At 46.4% G+C, this 13,532-nt stretch overlaps 1 protein-coding gene across 1 annotated transcript in view; it reads left to right on the top strand.

The window, feature by feature from the left end:
- gramd4a (GRAM domain containing 4a) overlaps positions 1-13,532 on the top strand; it is an 83,696-nt gene that overhangs the window by 52,160 nt on the left and 18,004 nt on the right. Inside the window, exons 4-5 of the mRNA XM_056275920.1 lie at positions 5,541-5,661; positions 13,061-13,122. Coding sequence (XP_056131895.1) covers positions 5,541-5,661; positions 13,061-13,122 — 183 coding nt within the window. The remainder of the gene's footprint in view (positions 1-5,540; positions 5,662-13,060; positions 13,123-13,532) is intronic.

Here is a 13,532-nt window from a genome sequence, read left to right as displayed (position 1 = left end):
CCCGACAAGTCAGGATGTGGTGATGAGAATAAGTGTCGGTGTAGCATGAGCGAGTTTTGTCCTCACACGAGACGTTCAACCAACAGAAAAAGTTAGTTACCATATAAAGACAACAAAACCAAAAAAAATTATGGTGCAATGACAGGAAGAAACTTTTTGCTTACAAGGTGGTTGCAGTCTTACAAAGTGTATACTTCAGGGTGTCCAGGTGGTGTGGCGGTCAATTCCGTTGCCTACCAACATGGGGATCGCCGGTTCGAATCCCCGTGTTACCTCTGGCTTGGTTGGGCATCCCTACAGACACAGTTGGCTGTGTCTGCAGGTGGGAAGCCTCTGGTCGGTCGGGGCCCCTGTTCGGGGGGGGGGGACTGGGAGGAATGGCGTGATCCTCCCACGCGCTACGTCCCCCTGGCAAAACTCCTCACTGTCAGGTGAAAGGAAGTGGCTGGCAACTCCACATGTATCAGAGGAAGCATGTGGTAGTCTGCAGCCCTCCCCGAATCGACAGAGGGGTTGGAGCAGCGACAGGGACAGCTCACAAGAGTGGGGTAATTGGCCGGATACAATCGGGGAGAAAAAAATCCAAACAAAAAAAAACCAAATGATGCTTATTTTCACCTGTTACTGCTGACTTCTTTCATTTTGCTCACACGGGTGCACCTTGCACACTCGCTCGTGCACAATCGCAGTGCTTGATTTGATGCGTAAAGACTTTCGGATCCATTGAAAACATACACTCACCGGCCACTTTATTAGGCACACCTGTCCAACTGCTCATTAACGCAAATTTCTAATCAGCCAATCACATGGCAGCAACTCAATGCATTTAGGCATGTAGACATGGTCAAGATGATCTGCTGCAGTTCAAACCGAGCATCAGAATGGGGAAGAAAGGTGATTTAAGTGACTTTGAACGTGGCATGGTTGTTGGTGCCAGACGGGCTGGTCTGAGTATTTCAGAAACTGCTGATCTACTGGGATTTTCACGCACAACCATCTCTAGGGTTTACAGAGAATGGTCCGAAAAAGAGAAAATATCCAGTGAGCGGCAGTTCTGTGGGCGAAAATGCCTTGTTGATGCCAGAGGTCAGAGGAGAATGGCCAGACTGGTTCGAGCTGATAGAAAGGCAACAGTAACTCAAATAACCACTCATTACAACCGAGGTATGCAGAAGAGCATCTCTGAACGCACAACACGTCAAACCTTGAGGCAGATGGGCTACAGCAGCAGAAGACCACACCGGGTGCCACTCCTGTCAGCTAAGAACAGGAAACTGAGGCTACAATTCGCACAGGCTCACCAAAATTGGACAATAGAAGATTGGAAAAACGTTGCCTGGTCTGATGAGTCTCGATTTCTGCTGTGACATTCGGATGGTAGGGTCAGAATTTGGCGTCAACAACATGAAAGCATGGATCCATCCTGCCTTGTATCAACGGTTCAGGCTGGTGGTGGTGGTGTAATGGTGTGGGGGATATTTTCTTGGCACACTTTGGGCCCCTTAGTACCAATTGAGCATCGTGTCAACGCCACAGCCTACCTGAGTATTGTTGCTGACCATGTCCATCCCTTTATGACCACAGTGTTCCCATCTTCTGATGGCTACTTCCAGCAGGATAACGCGCCATGTCATAAAGCTCGAATCATCTCAGACTGGTTTCTTGAACATGACATTGAGTTCACTGTACTCAAATGGCCTCCACAGTCACCAGATCTCAATCCAATAGAGCATCTTTGGGATGTGGTGGACCAGGAGATTCGCATCATGGATGTGCAGCCGACAAATCTGCAGCAACTGCGTGATGCTATCATGTCAATATGGACCAAACTCTCTGAGGAATGTTTCCAGTACCTTGTTGAATCTATGCCACGAAGGATTAAGGCAGTTCTGAAGGCAAAAGGGGGTCCAACCCGGTACTAGCAAGGTGTACCTAATAAAGTGGCCAGTGAGTGTATTTCAAACGCTTCAAGATCACCAAATTACAACCATTATGAATTGCAGAAACAAAAATTTTGATATCCAATGATTTTCAGTTATCTGTGAAACGGCGTAGAAACCTGTCTTAGCTAGCCCAGTGTGGCATACTGCATGCGGCCATGTTTTATCTGACCATCTAGCCTACTCTGCTGAAGAGACTGCAACCGAAGACCTGGGAAAGCACCGATACAGGAAATTGGACGAGGGACAGCAGAGAGGAAGAAGGACAGAGACGTTGGATAGCAGGAAAGGGTCAAGAGACAAATATTGATGGAGGAGAGGAAGATAAGAAAATTATAGGGTGCAGTCCAATCACCATAAAGGCCGTCACTGAGGTGTGTGTGTGTGTGTGTGTGTGTGTGTGTGTGTGTGTGTGTGTGTGTGTGTGTGTGTGTGTGTGTGTGTGTGTGTGTGTGATAAAATTACTAGTTGATTTTATAACTACCAGGTTTTAAAAAGAAAATTACTCTTAAGACAATCTTTGTATCCTGGTGGTTGTACATCTTTCATAGAAATGTGTTTGTGTGAGTTTGTATGGATGAATGTAAACATGTTTTTGGTGTGTGTGTGTGTACCGGGCAAAACAAATGAAAACACTTATGCATTTCAAACTTCAACTTTTGAATATATTCATGTGGCGGACATTGGTGGGGGCCATTTTTGCTTGTAGTTTTGTGTTTTTGTAAACATTCTTTTTGACACTGTTGCCTGCATATTTATGCGTTGGTTGTGTAAGCAAGTACATTTCACATTTTTGTGTGTGTGTCTCCTCATAAATGGGCCCACGCACACCATCAGTGGATTGTTTTGTTACCTTGTTGTTGCTATTGGCAGTGGTCTGTCCATTTTTCCACTCCAGTCCCTTCACATACTCACAGGCTCGGCCGCTGGAAAGCTTGCTGAAATAAGATGGGGCATCGGTGAGTAACACTGGGCCGCTGTCAGTAAACCCCCGCCCCCCCCCCCCAAACCCCCATTTCAGATCAGGCGCACACACATCTGTGGTGCTGTTGTGCGCCCACGTTAACCGATGCGGATTGTAATACCAGCTGCCCCCAGCTAGCGGGCCAGCAGCGGCGTCGCAAACATGAAGCGAAATTCCAGCAGTGGCTTCATTAGCGCGTTCGAGTTCAATAGTTCACATATCACCCCTGCGCCGCATTGTGCAAAGCGTAATCAAAACTGCACCACACTTGAATGGATAACCGCGCCGTTCTCGTCACATTGCCGTTGGAAACGAGAGTTTTGTGTAAGCGTTCTGCCCACGCTTCCGCTCTGTGGTGTGAAGAACAGGTAACGAATCCCTTTTCTGGACGGCAGATGATCAAAAGTATTTGATGATGTCAGCAATAGCTGACGGTAAATATTTGCAGTGATCAATGATGATCTTGCTAATGAGGATGAAGGCCTTCTTCCAGTGGTGATGATGATGATGGTAGCGCTCTCACTAATGAGCATGATGATTCCATTAAAGTTATTGTAGGGTTTTTTTTGTTTTTGTTTTTTGTGACTTATTGACACCTGTACGGGTAATTGCATTGTGTGTTTTGCTCCTCCAAATCCCTCCGCTCCATTTGTAATCAGTCTTCAGGGTTGTTGTGTCTGTACCCTTGCCGCTGTCTAATAACAAAATATGGTTGAACCTTCATTTTTTTCTTTTTTCTTTTTTTTAATTATCCCCCTTTTTTCTCCCAATTGTATCCGACCAATTACCCCATTCTTCCAAGCCATCCCGGTTGTTGCTCCACCCCCTCTGCTGATCTGGGGAGGGCTGCAGACTACCACATGCCTCCTCTGATAGATGTGGAGTCACCAGCTGCTTCTTTTCACCTGACTTTGAGGAGTTTCGCCAGGGGGACGTAGCACGTGGGAGGATCACGCTATTCCCCCCAGTTCCCTCTCCCCCCCCAAACAGGCGCCCCGACTGGCCAGAGGAGGCACTAGTGCAGCGACCAGGACACATACCCACATCCGGATCCCCACCAGCAGACATGGCCAATTGAGTCTGTAGGGATGCCCGACCAAGCCGGAGGCAACACGGGGATTCGAACCAGCATCCCCGTGTTGGTAGGCAATGGAATAGACCGCTACAATACCTGGAGGCCCGAACCTTCATTTTAGTTGTTGATGTTGTAGTATCTGTTGTTGTTGTCTGTCTTCTCCTGGATCACACCTTGCTATGGTGGAGAAACTTGCGTGTACCAATGATCTCAAGGCAGATAGGTCAAGGGGGAGATTCCACACAAGGCGTGATCCAACAAAGACCTCAACGGCAGAACTGGCGGAAGATGTCTCCAGGTCACAACGGCAGTGAAGGCAGATGAAGGCTGCAACAGAGGGTGGTCCCCAATCGTCTTGGTTCTCCATGCCGTTGGACTCTGGCCAACCCCTGCCAAGGACTGTGTGGTGGCTGTAGGCACATCAGCCACTCCACATACAAAGCTGTCATGTGCAGGTGTCCTCTCATTATGCAGCTCCAGGATTGGCCTCTACACCAACCTGAAGACTGAGAAGGACCCAGAGGAACCCAGAGGGAGGACAGTCCTACTCGATCCCAAGTGACCGCCGATGATTATGATCTGTTGGTAAAGGTCTTCGTGAAAGTTGGCCACTTAGTATATAGCTGCATGTTAGTCACAAAAAAAAAATTTCTTCACGCACACTGCTGCCTGCCTAATTCTTCCACATTCGTCTGTGGTTTTGAAGAACTCAAAAGCTATCCAAGTCCTACCTGACAGTGACCATCAACATGAGCAACTACAAAAGCTTTCATGAGTTGGGTATTTGTGGATTAGCTGTTGTCTTAAATACGCCAACGATGGGAAGTATCAAAAAGGGCATTAGGTTTGGATGTAAATCTTCTAAGATTGTACCTTTTATATTAATGGTTGCATTCTCATTGGTGGTAATGATGGTGGAAGTTGTGGTGATATTGAAGGAATGTTGATTATCATCTTCACATCTTAATCTACCTGCCACGTTTGTTACGCTTAACAACCACCACAATAGGGGGCGTCCAGGTAGCGTAGCGGTCTATTCGGTTGCCTACCAACCCAGGGATCGCTGATTCGAATCCTCGTGTTACCTCCAGCTTGGTCGGGTGTCCCTACAGACACAATTGGCCATGTCTGCGAGTGGGAAGCTGGATGTGGATGTGTGTCCTGGTCGCTGCACTAGCATCTCCTCTGGTCAGTTGGGGTGCCTGTCTGGGGGGGAGGGGCAACCGGGGGGCATAGCATGATCCTCCCATGCGCTACGTCCCCCTGCCGAAACTCCTCACTGTCCAGTGAAAAGTAGCGGCTGGCGACTCCACATGTATCGGAGGAGGCATGTGGTAGTCTGCAGCCCTCCCCGGATCGGCAGAGGGGGTGGAGCAGCGACGGGGACGGCTCGGAAGAGTGGGGTAATTGGCCAGATACAATTGGGGAGAAAAAGGGAGGGGGAATCGAAAACACACACCCCACCCCCCAAAAAAACAACCACCATAATCTAATAGAGCACAACACTTATTGTAACACACGTGCTGATTGTGTGTGTGTTTTTTTTTTTTCTGTTTTCCAGAGGAAGAGCTGAGGAAACTTCGGGAGGAGACCAATGTGGACTCCCTGCGGCAGGAGCTGGAGAGGGAGCGGGGGAAGAGGATAGACCTGGAGCAGAAGATGAACGAGGTGCTCAAGTCAAGGTAAGAGAGAGAAATAAAAAAAGAAAACACATGATAGAGGGGAGGACATGGGTGGGGGCAGATGCATGAAGAATACAGCGAAGATGACCGAATGGGGAGAGCCAAGGTGAGAGACTAACACAGATGGGCATAAAAAGTGTGTGATGAATAGGAATGAGGTGAAGGAGGGATAAGCGAGTCAAGGCTGATGGCCCACAGCCACTTCAACTGTCAGCGGGAGTCAGAGACGGAAAAGAGAGAGAGGAAGTAAGAATTTGGGAGAGACGGGATGAGACGGAGTGAAGTGTACAAATGAATTGGAAGAACGAAGTGGGTCATCCTGTCCTCTGCTCTGCACAAACTCACGGTTACCGTCACTGATCATGACAGAGCGCACGTGTACTCGCGTGTTTGTTTGTGTGTATCTGCATGTGTACTACTGTCCATGTGTCGGCACAAATGTTGTCAGAGGTAAAAATGGAGGCCTTGGCAGCCCAGTCCAAACATAGTAGCTAAAGCCAGTGTGAGGAAAAGCCTATGGCCCATGACAGTGAGACACCAGTTGACCTTGTGTGTGTGTGTGTGTGTGTGTGTGTGTGTGTGTGTGTGTGTGTGTGTGTGTGTGTGTGTGTGTGTGTGTGTGTGTGTGTTCGTACATACATCAGTATGCGCCCCAAAGGCCCTCGGCGATATGGAGTTTACACTGGATGACAGGGAAATAGTTGTTTTTTTTGCGAGGGGGAGTCCCCCCCTTTTCTCCCCAATTGTACCTGGCCAATTACCCCACTTTTCCGAGCCATCCCGGTCACTGCTTCACCCCCTCTGCTGATCCGGGGGGGGGGGGGGGGCTGCAGACTACCACATGCCTCCTCCCATACATGTGGAGTCGCCAGCTGCTTCTTTTCACCTGACAGTGAGGAGTTTCACCGGGGGGACATAGCGGGTCGGAGGATCACACTATTCCCCCCCCCCCCCGAACAGGCGCCCCGACCGACCAGAGGAGGCGCTAGTGCAGCGACCGGGACACATACCCACATCCGGCTTCCTACCAGCAGACACAGCCAACTGTGACTGTAGGGACGCCCGACCAAGCTATAGGTAACATGGAGATTCGAACCAATGATACTGCAATAGCCCGCCATACCATCTAGACGCCCCTGGGAAATGGTTATTGTACATTGTGCTTAAAGATAAAAACTGGCATCAGGGCATCAGTGATGACATATAGACTGAACTCTTTGTCCCTGCTGTCCTTTGAAAGAGAACTAAGTGACTCGTTGGATTGTAATGAAATAATTTCAGTATTTAACACCAAGCCCCATCGTGTCTCGCTGTCATCCTCAAAACTAAGCTAATTTACAATGTCGGACTCTAGTAGCCTACTGCCTATTTCAATATTATTGCTTATTGGGTATAGTTTTTGTTGAGTGTATAATTGGATTTTATGCTGGTGTGTGTGTGTGTGTGTGTGTGTGTGTGTGTGTGCGTGTGATCAGATGACATTTCTACTTCTGCCAATGTGGAGTTAAACTCTGTCTGACTTTCTGTTGCTCTGTAGAAAATTGCAGTTTAGTGATCGGGGAAATTGTCGGTTACGACAGTGTAACGTCCGCTTCTAGAATGAATACTGGAGTCGTTATGTTTTCTGGATAGTGTCGGTAAAGTTAACGGGGTTGTTGAGCAAGGTGTGGTGATCCAAGACACCTTTGTTCAGGTGGTGTCGTTGGTTAATCCGGCCAAAAGGATCATTTTGTCCAAAGTTCCTCCATTCATTAGCAGCAGAATGTTGCCGAGGGAACTGGCGAGACACGGACAATTAATGTCCCCTATAAAACTGAGTCCTCTGAGCTGCAGATCTCCATGTTTAAAACATGTTTCCTTCAGAAGGCAGGTCTTTATTATTCTGAAGAACAACACTGAGAAATTGTAATATTTTGGCTGTGGAATGGAGGGTCACCTCATCCGTTCCTGTCCAGGGACACCAACTACTGAGTCAAATGATGGTGAGACTGCAGCACAGAGCCCCGAGCAAACTGGGACTGCAGCACTGAGCTCAAAACGGGAAATACACCGCAGGGAGAAAAACAGAGTGAAGCTGAGTTTCAGGCTGCAGGTTCAGGTGGGTTCTGCTAATCCGGGGGCTGCTGGTTCAGGTGCTGCTGATCTGGGTTCTGCTAATCCGGGGGCTGCTGGTTCAGGTGCTGCTGATCTGGGTTCTGCTAATCCGGGGGCTGCTGGTTCGGGTGCTGCTGATCCGGGTTCTGCTAGTCTGGGGACTGCTGGTTCAGGTGCTGCTGATCTGGGTTCTGCTAATCCGGGGGCTGCTGGTTCGGGGGCTGCTAGTCCGGGGACTGCTGATTCAGGTGCTGCTGATCCGAGTCCTACACATAAAGATGCTGATGTAGAGGTTATTGAAAAGTGTCACACTGGTATTAAATGTGACACAGTGGACACACTGAAACAAAGGAAGCAGACTGCTTTCTGGAGGAGGAAAGTGAGACATTGATAAACAGAGACTCTTCTAATGACAAGGCTAAGAGGAGGAAACCTGATGATGGGCTTCAGTCTTCTAGTAAAGCGATAAAATTTCTAGTCAGAGGAGGTGTCTGCAGTCAGATGAAAGTGAAGGTGATGAGGAGAGTGATGTGGAGTCTGTAGCTTCTTCACAGAAGAAATGATACTCTTTAGTGAGTATTAAGAAGTTCCTGCCGGATAGTAAGGGAGCTAGAAATGTTAAAATTGAGAAAATGTTCCCTGATTTACAATTCTTTGATTCAGTGAAGGCTTTTCTGAGAAGTCCTGATGGATTGTGGGAGAAAGCTTTCACTGAACAAGACTTATCGTCTAAAAAAGCAAGTTCAAAAGGTCAAAAAAACAGTTCGAGGGTGAGGAAACAAGTTTTTCAACTTCTTTTTTTGTTCATTTGTTTTTGTTTTACAACTTTTTTTCTGTATTATAGGGGACATAAGAATAGACAGCTTAAATTTAAACGGTGCAAGGGATGATGAGAAAAGGGCCGCCCTTCTCAAGTCGTGTGCTCTTGAAAAGTTAAATGTCTTTTTTTGTACAAGAGACACAGTACTGCTGATAACAAGGCTGACTGGAGAAAAGAATAGACTGGTGAAACCTTTTTAAGTGACAAAACCAGCAACAGTTGTGGGATTGTAATTCTTTTTTTCAGGAATTTTATTCCTCAGTCTGTTGAGTCTGAAGAAGTCATTAAATGCCATCTGTTAAAATCGAGAACAGTGGGGTTGCATGGTGGTCTATTCCATTGGCTACCAACACAGGGATTGTCAGTTCAAATCCTTGTGCTACCTCCGGCTTGGTCGGGCATCCCTACAGACACAATTGGCCGTGTCTGCGGGTGGAGAGCTGGATGTGGGTATGTGTCCTGGTCGCTGTACTAGCGCTTCCTCTGGTCGGTCGGGGCGCCTGTTTAGGGGGGGGGACTGGGGGGAATAGCGTGATCCTCCTACGCGCCACGTCCCCCTGGCGAAACTCCTCACTGTCAGGTGAAAAGAAGGAGGCATGTGGTAGTTTGCAGCCCTCCCCGGATCAGCAGAAGGGGGTGGAGCAGCAACCGGGATGGCTCGGAAGAGTGGAGTAGTTGGCCAAATTCAATTGGGAAGAAAAAGTGGGGGTAAAAAAAAAAAGAAAAGAAAAGGTAAGAACAGTGTATGAAAATGTAAAAATGTTTATTAATAGTTATGCTCCAGTTGTGGGAGTGGAGAGATTAGTCTTTGTAGATGTTTTAAATGAAGTTATGAGAAATGTAACAGGGAAGAATATTTATTTATTGGTGTAGATTTTAACTGTACTGAGGACAGCAGGTTCGACAGGAACCATGCGGAGGCTCACGCTGCCTCTCGCAGTCGTCTGTTTCATCTAATTGAGGCTGGTGAATTGTGTGATGTGTGGAGAAGATTTCATAATAAACCGAGACAATACACCTGGACACATGTTAGTGATAACTTACTGTCTACGGCCAGGCTTCATTGTTTTTATTGTTTCATACATCAGTTTATTGTATTCAAAATGTTGTGTTACCAGCCCTGCTTGTTTTTCTGATCACTCACTTCTAACAGTTTTTTGTCTTTATAAAATGTGTAAAACCCAGTAGTTGTTATTGGCATTTTAACATGGCTTTACTAGATGATAAAAACTACAAGGAAGCTTTTGTCTGTTTTTGGAAAAACCACCAAAGTGTAAAATCTGATTTTATGTCTGTACAACAGTGGTAGGATATTAGAAAAGTCCAAATAAGACAACCGTCAACAGTACGCTCGGAATGTCCCACAAACCTTAATGACTTCAGTGAAAGCTCTGGAGTCTGAAGTAGAGGAACTCCAAGACTTAGCTGAGGCCACAGGAGACCAACACCATACCGAGGCACTTGCAGTGGAAAAAGTCTCGTTTAAATAACCTGCTCGGTGTTTCAGCTCATGGGGCTCTGGTCAGGTCTCGCTTTCAAAATGTAGCCTAGATTGATGTCCCATCACACTTTTTCTTTGGTCTGAAGCGTAAGAATGGACAGAAGAGGTTCATTCACAGCTTAAAATCTAACACTGGGCAGGTGCTGACTGACCATACTGCAATTTGTAAGTGGGCCGTCAGTTTTTACAGTAACCTGTTTAAATGTGAGGATGGAGAGGAGCAGACAGTGTCTCGGGAGTTTTTATAATGATCTCCCTCAGGTTGAACAGCTGAGTAATGTAGAGCTGGAAGCAGCTCTCTCTTCTGATGAACTCTGTGCTGCTCTGCAGAGTATGCACAGTGGGAAAGCTCCCGGAATTGATGGTCTACCTGTTGACTTTTAAAAGTGTTTCTGGTCAGTGGTTGGGGGAGATCTGCTGGCAGTGCTAAATGATAGTCTTGCCGGAGGGTGTCTACCGCTAAACTGCAGGAGGGCGGTTCTTACCTTACTGGCTAAGAAAGGTGATTTACAGTCCATTAAAAACTGGAGGCCCATGTCACTGCTTTGCACTGATTATAAGCGCCTCTCAAAGCAGTTAGCAACCAGGCTGAATAAAGTAATGGAACAAGAGATTCACTGTGACCAGACCTACTGTGGACCTGGCAGGTTGATTTCAGATAACATCCTTCTGATTCGAGACTTTTTAGAGATCTGTAACCTGTTTGGTCTCCAAGCTGGTATCATATAAGTTGATCAGGAAAAAGCTTTTGATCATGTTGAGTATGAATATTTATGGCTCATGCTGAGTTTATTTGGTTTTGGTCCTGGTTTTATTAGCAAAGGTTTTTTATTGTGACATTCAGAGTGTGCTGAAAATTGGTGGTGGTTTGAGCGCCCCTTTTCAAATCCAAATGGGAGTTAGACAAGGCTGTGCCCTCTCTCGCATGTTGTATTCCTTAGCATTTGAGCTTTTGTTGCACAAACTTAGATCTGACCTTCAGGGTAGAACTATTCCAGGTTGTAATGCACCTTTGAAACTGTCAGCCTATGCAGATGATTTGGTAATTCTGGTGAACAGTCAGCAGGATATTGACATGTTGGTGAGGGGTGTCATCCAGTTTGGCTTAATATCTTCAGCCAAAGTTAACTGGATCAAAAGCGAAGCTCTCAGTGTTGGAGGTGTACTAGAGAAAAAGCTCTGTTTGCCTGGAGGGGTTGATTTGGGAGGCGGGGGGGGGGGCTGAAATATTCAGGAGTGTTTTTTTTGGTGATCAATCGTTTGATCTTAAAAACTGTGAACATTTTCTTGAAAAAGTCAAAGGTCATTTAGCAAAGTGGAAGTAGATTTTAACCAAGATGTCCTGCAGAGGTCGAGTCCTCATCACTAATGAATTAGTATCATCGATTTTATGGCATCGCCTGTCAGTTGTTGGCTGCCCCACCAGACCTGCTGTCCAAGATCCAGGCTCTTCGTGTTAACTCCTTTCGGGACAAACTGCACAGGGTGCCTTGGAGTATCCTGTATTTGCTGAGGATTGAAGGAGTACAGGGCTTGATCCGCCTGAGCAGCCGGGGGGCTACCTTCTGTTTCCAGTTCCTACAAAGGTTTCTGTGCAATCCTACTAATTTGGTGTAGAGGTCGCTGGCTTGCACCATTTTGAGTCAGCTAGGTGGACTGGGACTGAACAGATCTTTGTTTTTGATGGACTTAAAGCGGCTTAACATCAAGGAACTACTTGAATTCTATCGTGGACTGTTTAAGGTGTGGAACTTGTAAAAAAAGAAAGAGAGACTGAGACAACACAGCTCCAGGAACCAATCATACATGGCATCCGTTTCAGTGGGGTCGACTCTGCTCAGGCAGTTCTGTGTTTAACGTGGTGACTCTGGGACATGTAGTTCATCTTGCAGGTCCAAACATGGACAATGCATCTCCTCTTGCCTCCTCCCCCTTAGAGCTGAGATCAACTCGTCTTATCACTCTGTTGCGCAATAAATGGAGGGAAACTTACAGGTAGTGAGCGAACACTGCTGAATCAGTATTATACTGGCTGTTAAACCAAATGAGAATGAGTTCCCTTCAATGAAAGTTTCCCCAGATTTAAGGACTGTCCTGGACCTTTTTTAACAAGTGCGAAGTCCTCTGAGTTTTCTTTTAAAGGTTCAAATAGAAGGTCGGTGTATAAAATGTCTGTTAAAGTTTTGCACAGGGACAAATTAAATGGTAAAACTGACACTCCACGGAGGGCTCACTTAAGTCTGAGTGAGTGTTGGTCCCGAGTGGAGAGTGCTGTACAAACCAGCATTGATCAAAAGAGCTGCAGTGGAGGGTTTTACACGGTATCCTGGCTGTTAACGCTTTTGTCTCTGTCATTAATCTCGATGTGAGCCATGATTGCCCATTTTGCATTAATCGTGAAACTGTCTTTCATTGTTTCATGGAATGCTCTCGACTGCTGCCACTTTTTACTATGTTGGAAAATGTTTTTTGGATTGTTTGGGGAAGTCTTTTCTAAACCCATGTTCATTCTGGGCTACAGGTTATAGAGCTACAGAACTACTACTGGGCTACAGAAGAAAAAAGACAAATGTCAGCTTTTTAATGTCATTCTGGGGAGGGCAAAGATGGCCGTGTATCTGAGCAGAAGAAACAGAATGGAGAAAGCTGGGGATGATATGATGATGCTGTTTTTGTGTTTGTAAAAAGGTTAAAAACTCGTTTAAAAAGTAGATTTTTTTCTTTTATTATTACAAAATGATGAAAAATCTGGAAAGTTTTTGCAGTGTGTGGTGTTACAACGATGTGCTTTGCGGTGTTGTGGATGATGAGCTGATATTTGGGATCAGCTCATCACAACTGAGATGTTTTGGATTCTGTGAAACCTTTGTTACTGACCGTGTTGGGTTTTATCCTGTTTATTATTGTTGTTTTGTAACATTTTGAATTTTTTATTTTAAGTATTGTTAAAAATCTCTCTCTCTCTCTGACTTATTCTCACTCAGGTTGGAGGACTCTCCACCCCAGCCGCCCCGAAAACAGCAGTCGCCCTCCAACAGCGCAACAGGTGAGATCTTGAAGGAAGGCGAAGGGAGTAAAACATGTATGGGGATGGACATCGCTCACTTGACATTTTCCACAAGCTGTTTAACTAATAAACCGCTGATCCATCCAACCAAGACCACCCATCCACTAACCCCCAACTGTCCTCAAGACACTGAAAAGAGCTGAAGCCAAGCAAAAGAAACTGACAGTCTTTGCAGAGGGAGAGAGTGTGAGAGAGAGAGAGTGTGAAAGAGTATTGAAGAGAGAGATATGGGTGGGGTGGGGTTTTTGGTAAGCTGACAGAAAGAAAGAAGGGCAGATAGAAGGGCGTGCTTCTTTTGACACCTACAGAGTACAGGGGCGAATTGAGAGAGAGTGTGTGTGTGTGTGTGTGGGGGGGGGGTGTCGGTGGAAGGAGATGATTAAGTGTGT

This window comes from Lampris incognitus, chromosome 3 (genome assembly GCF_029633865.1).
Source record: "Lampris incognitus isolate fLamInc1 chromosome 3, fLamInc1.hap2, whole genome shotgun sequence".
Taxonomy (NCBI): domain Eukaryota; kingdom Metazoa; phylum Chordata; class Actinopteri; order Lampriformes; family Lampridae; genus Lampris; species Lampris incognitus.
The sequence above is the reverse complement of the archived record's forward strand: the minus strand, read 5'-3'. Positions and strand labels throughout refer to the sequence as shown.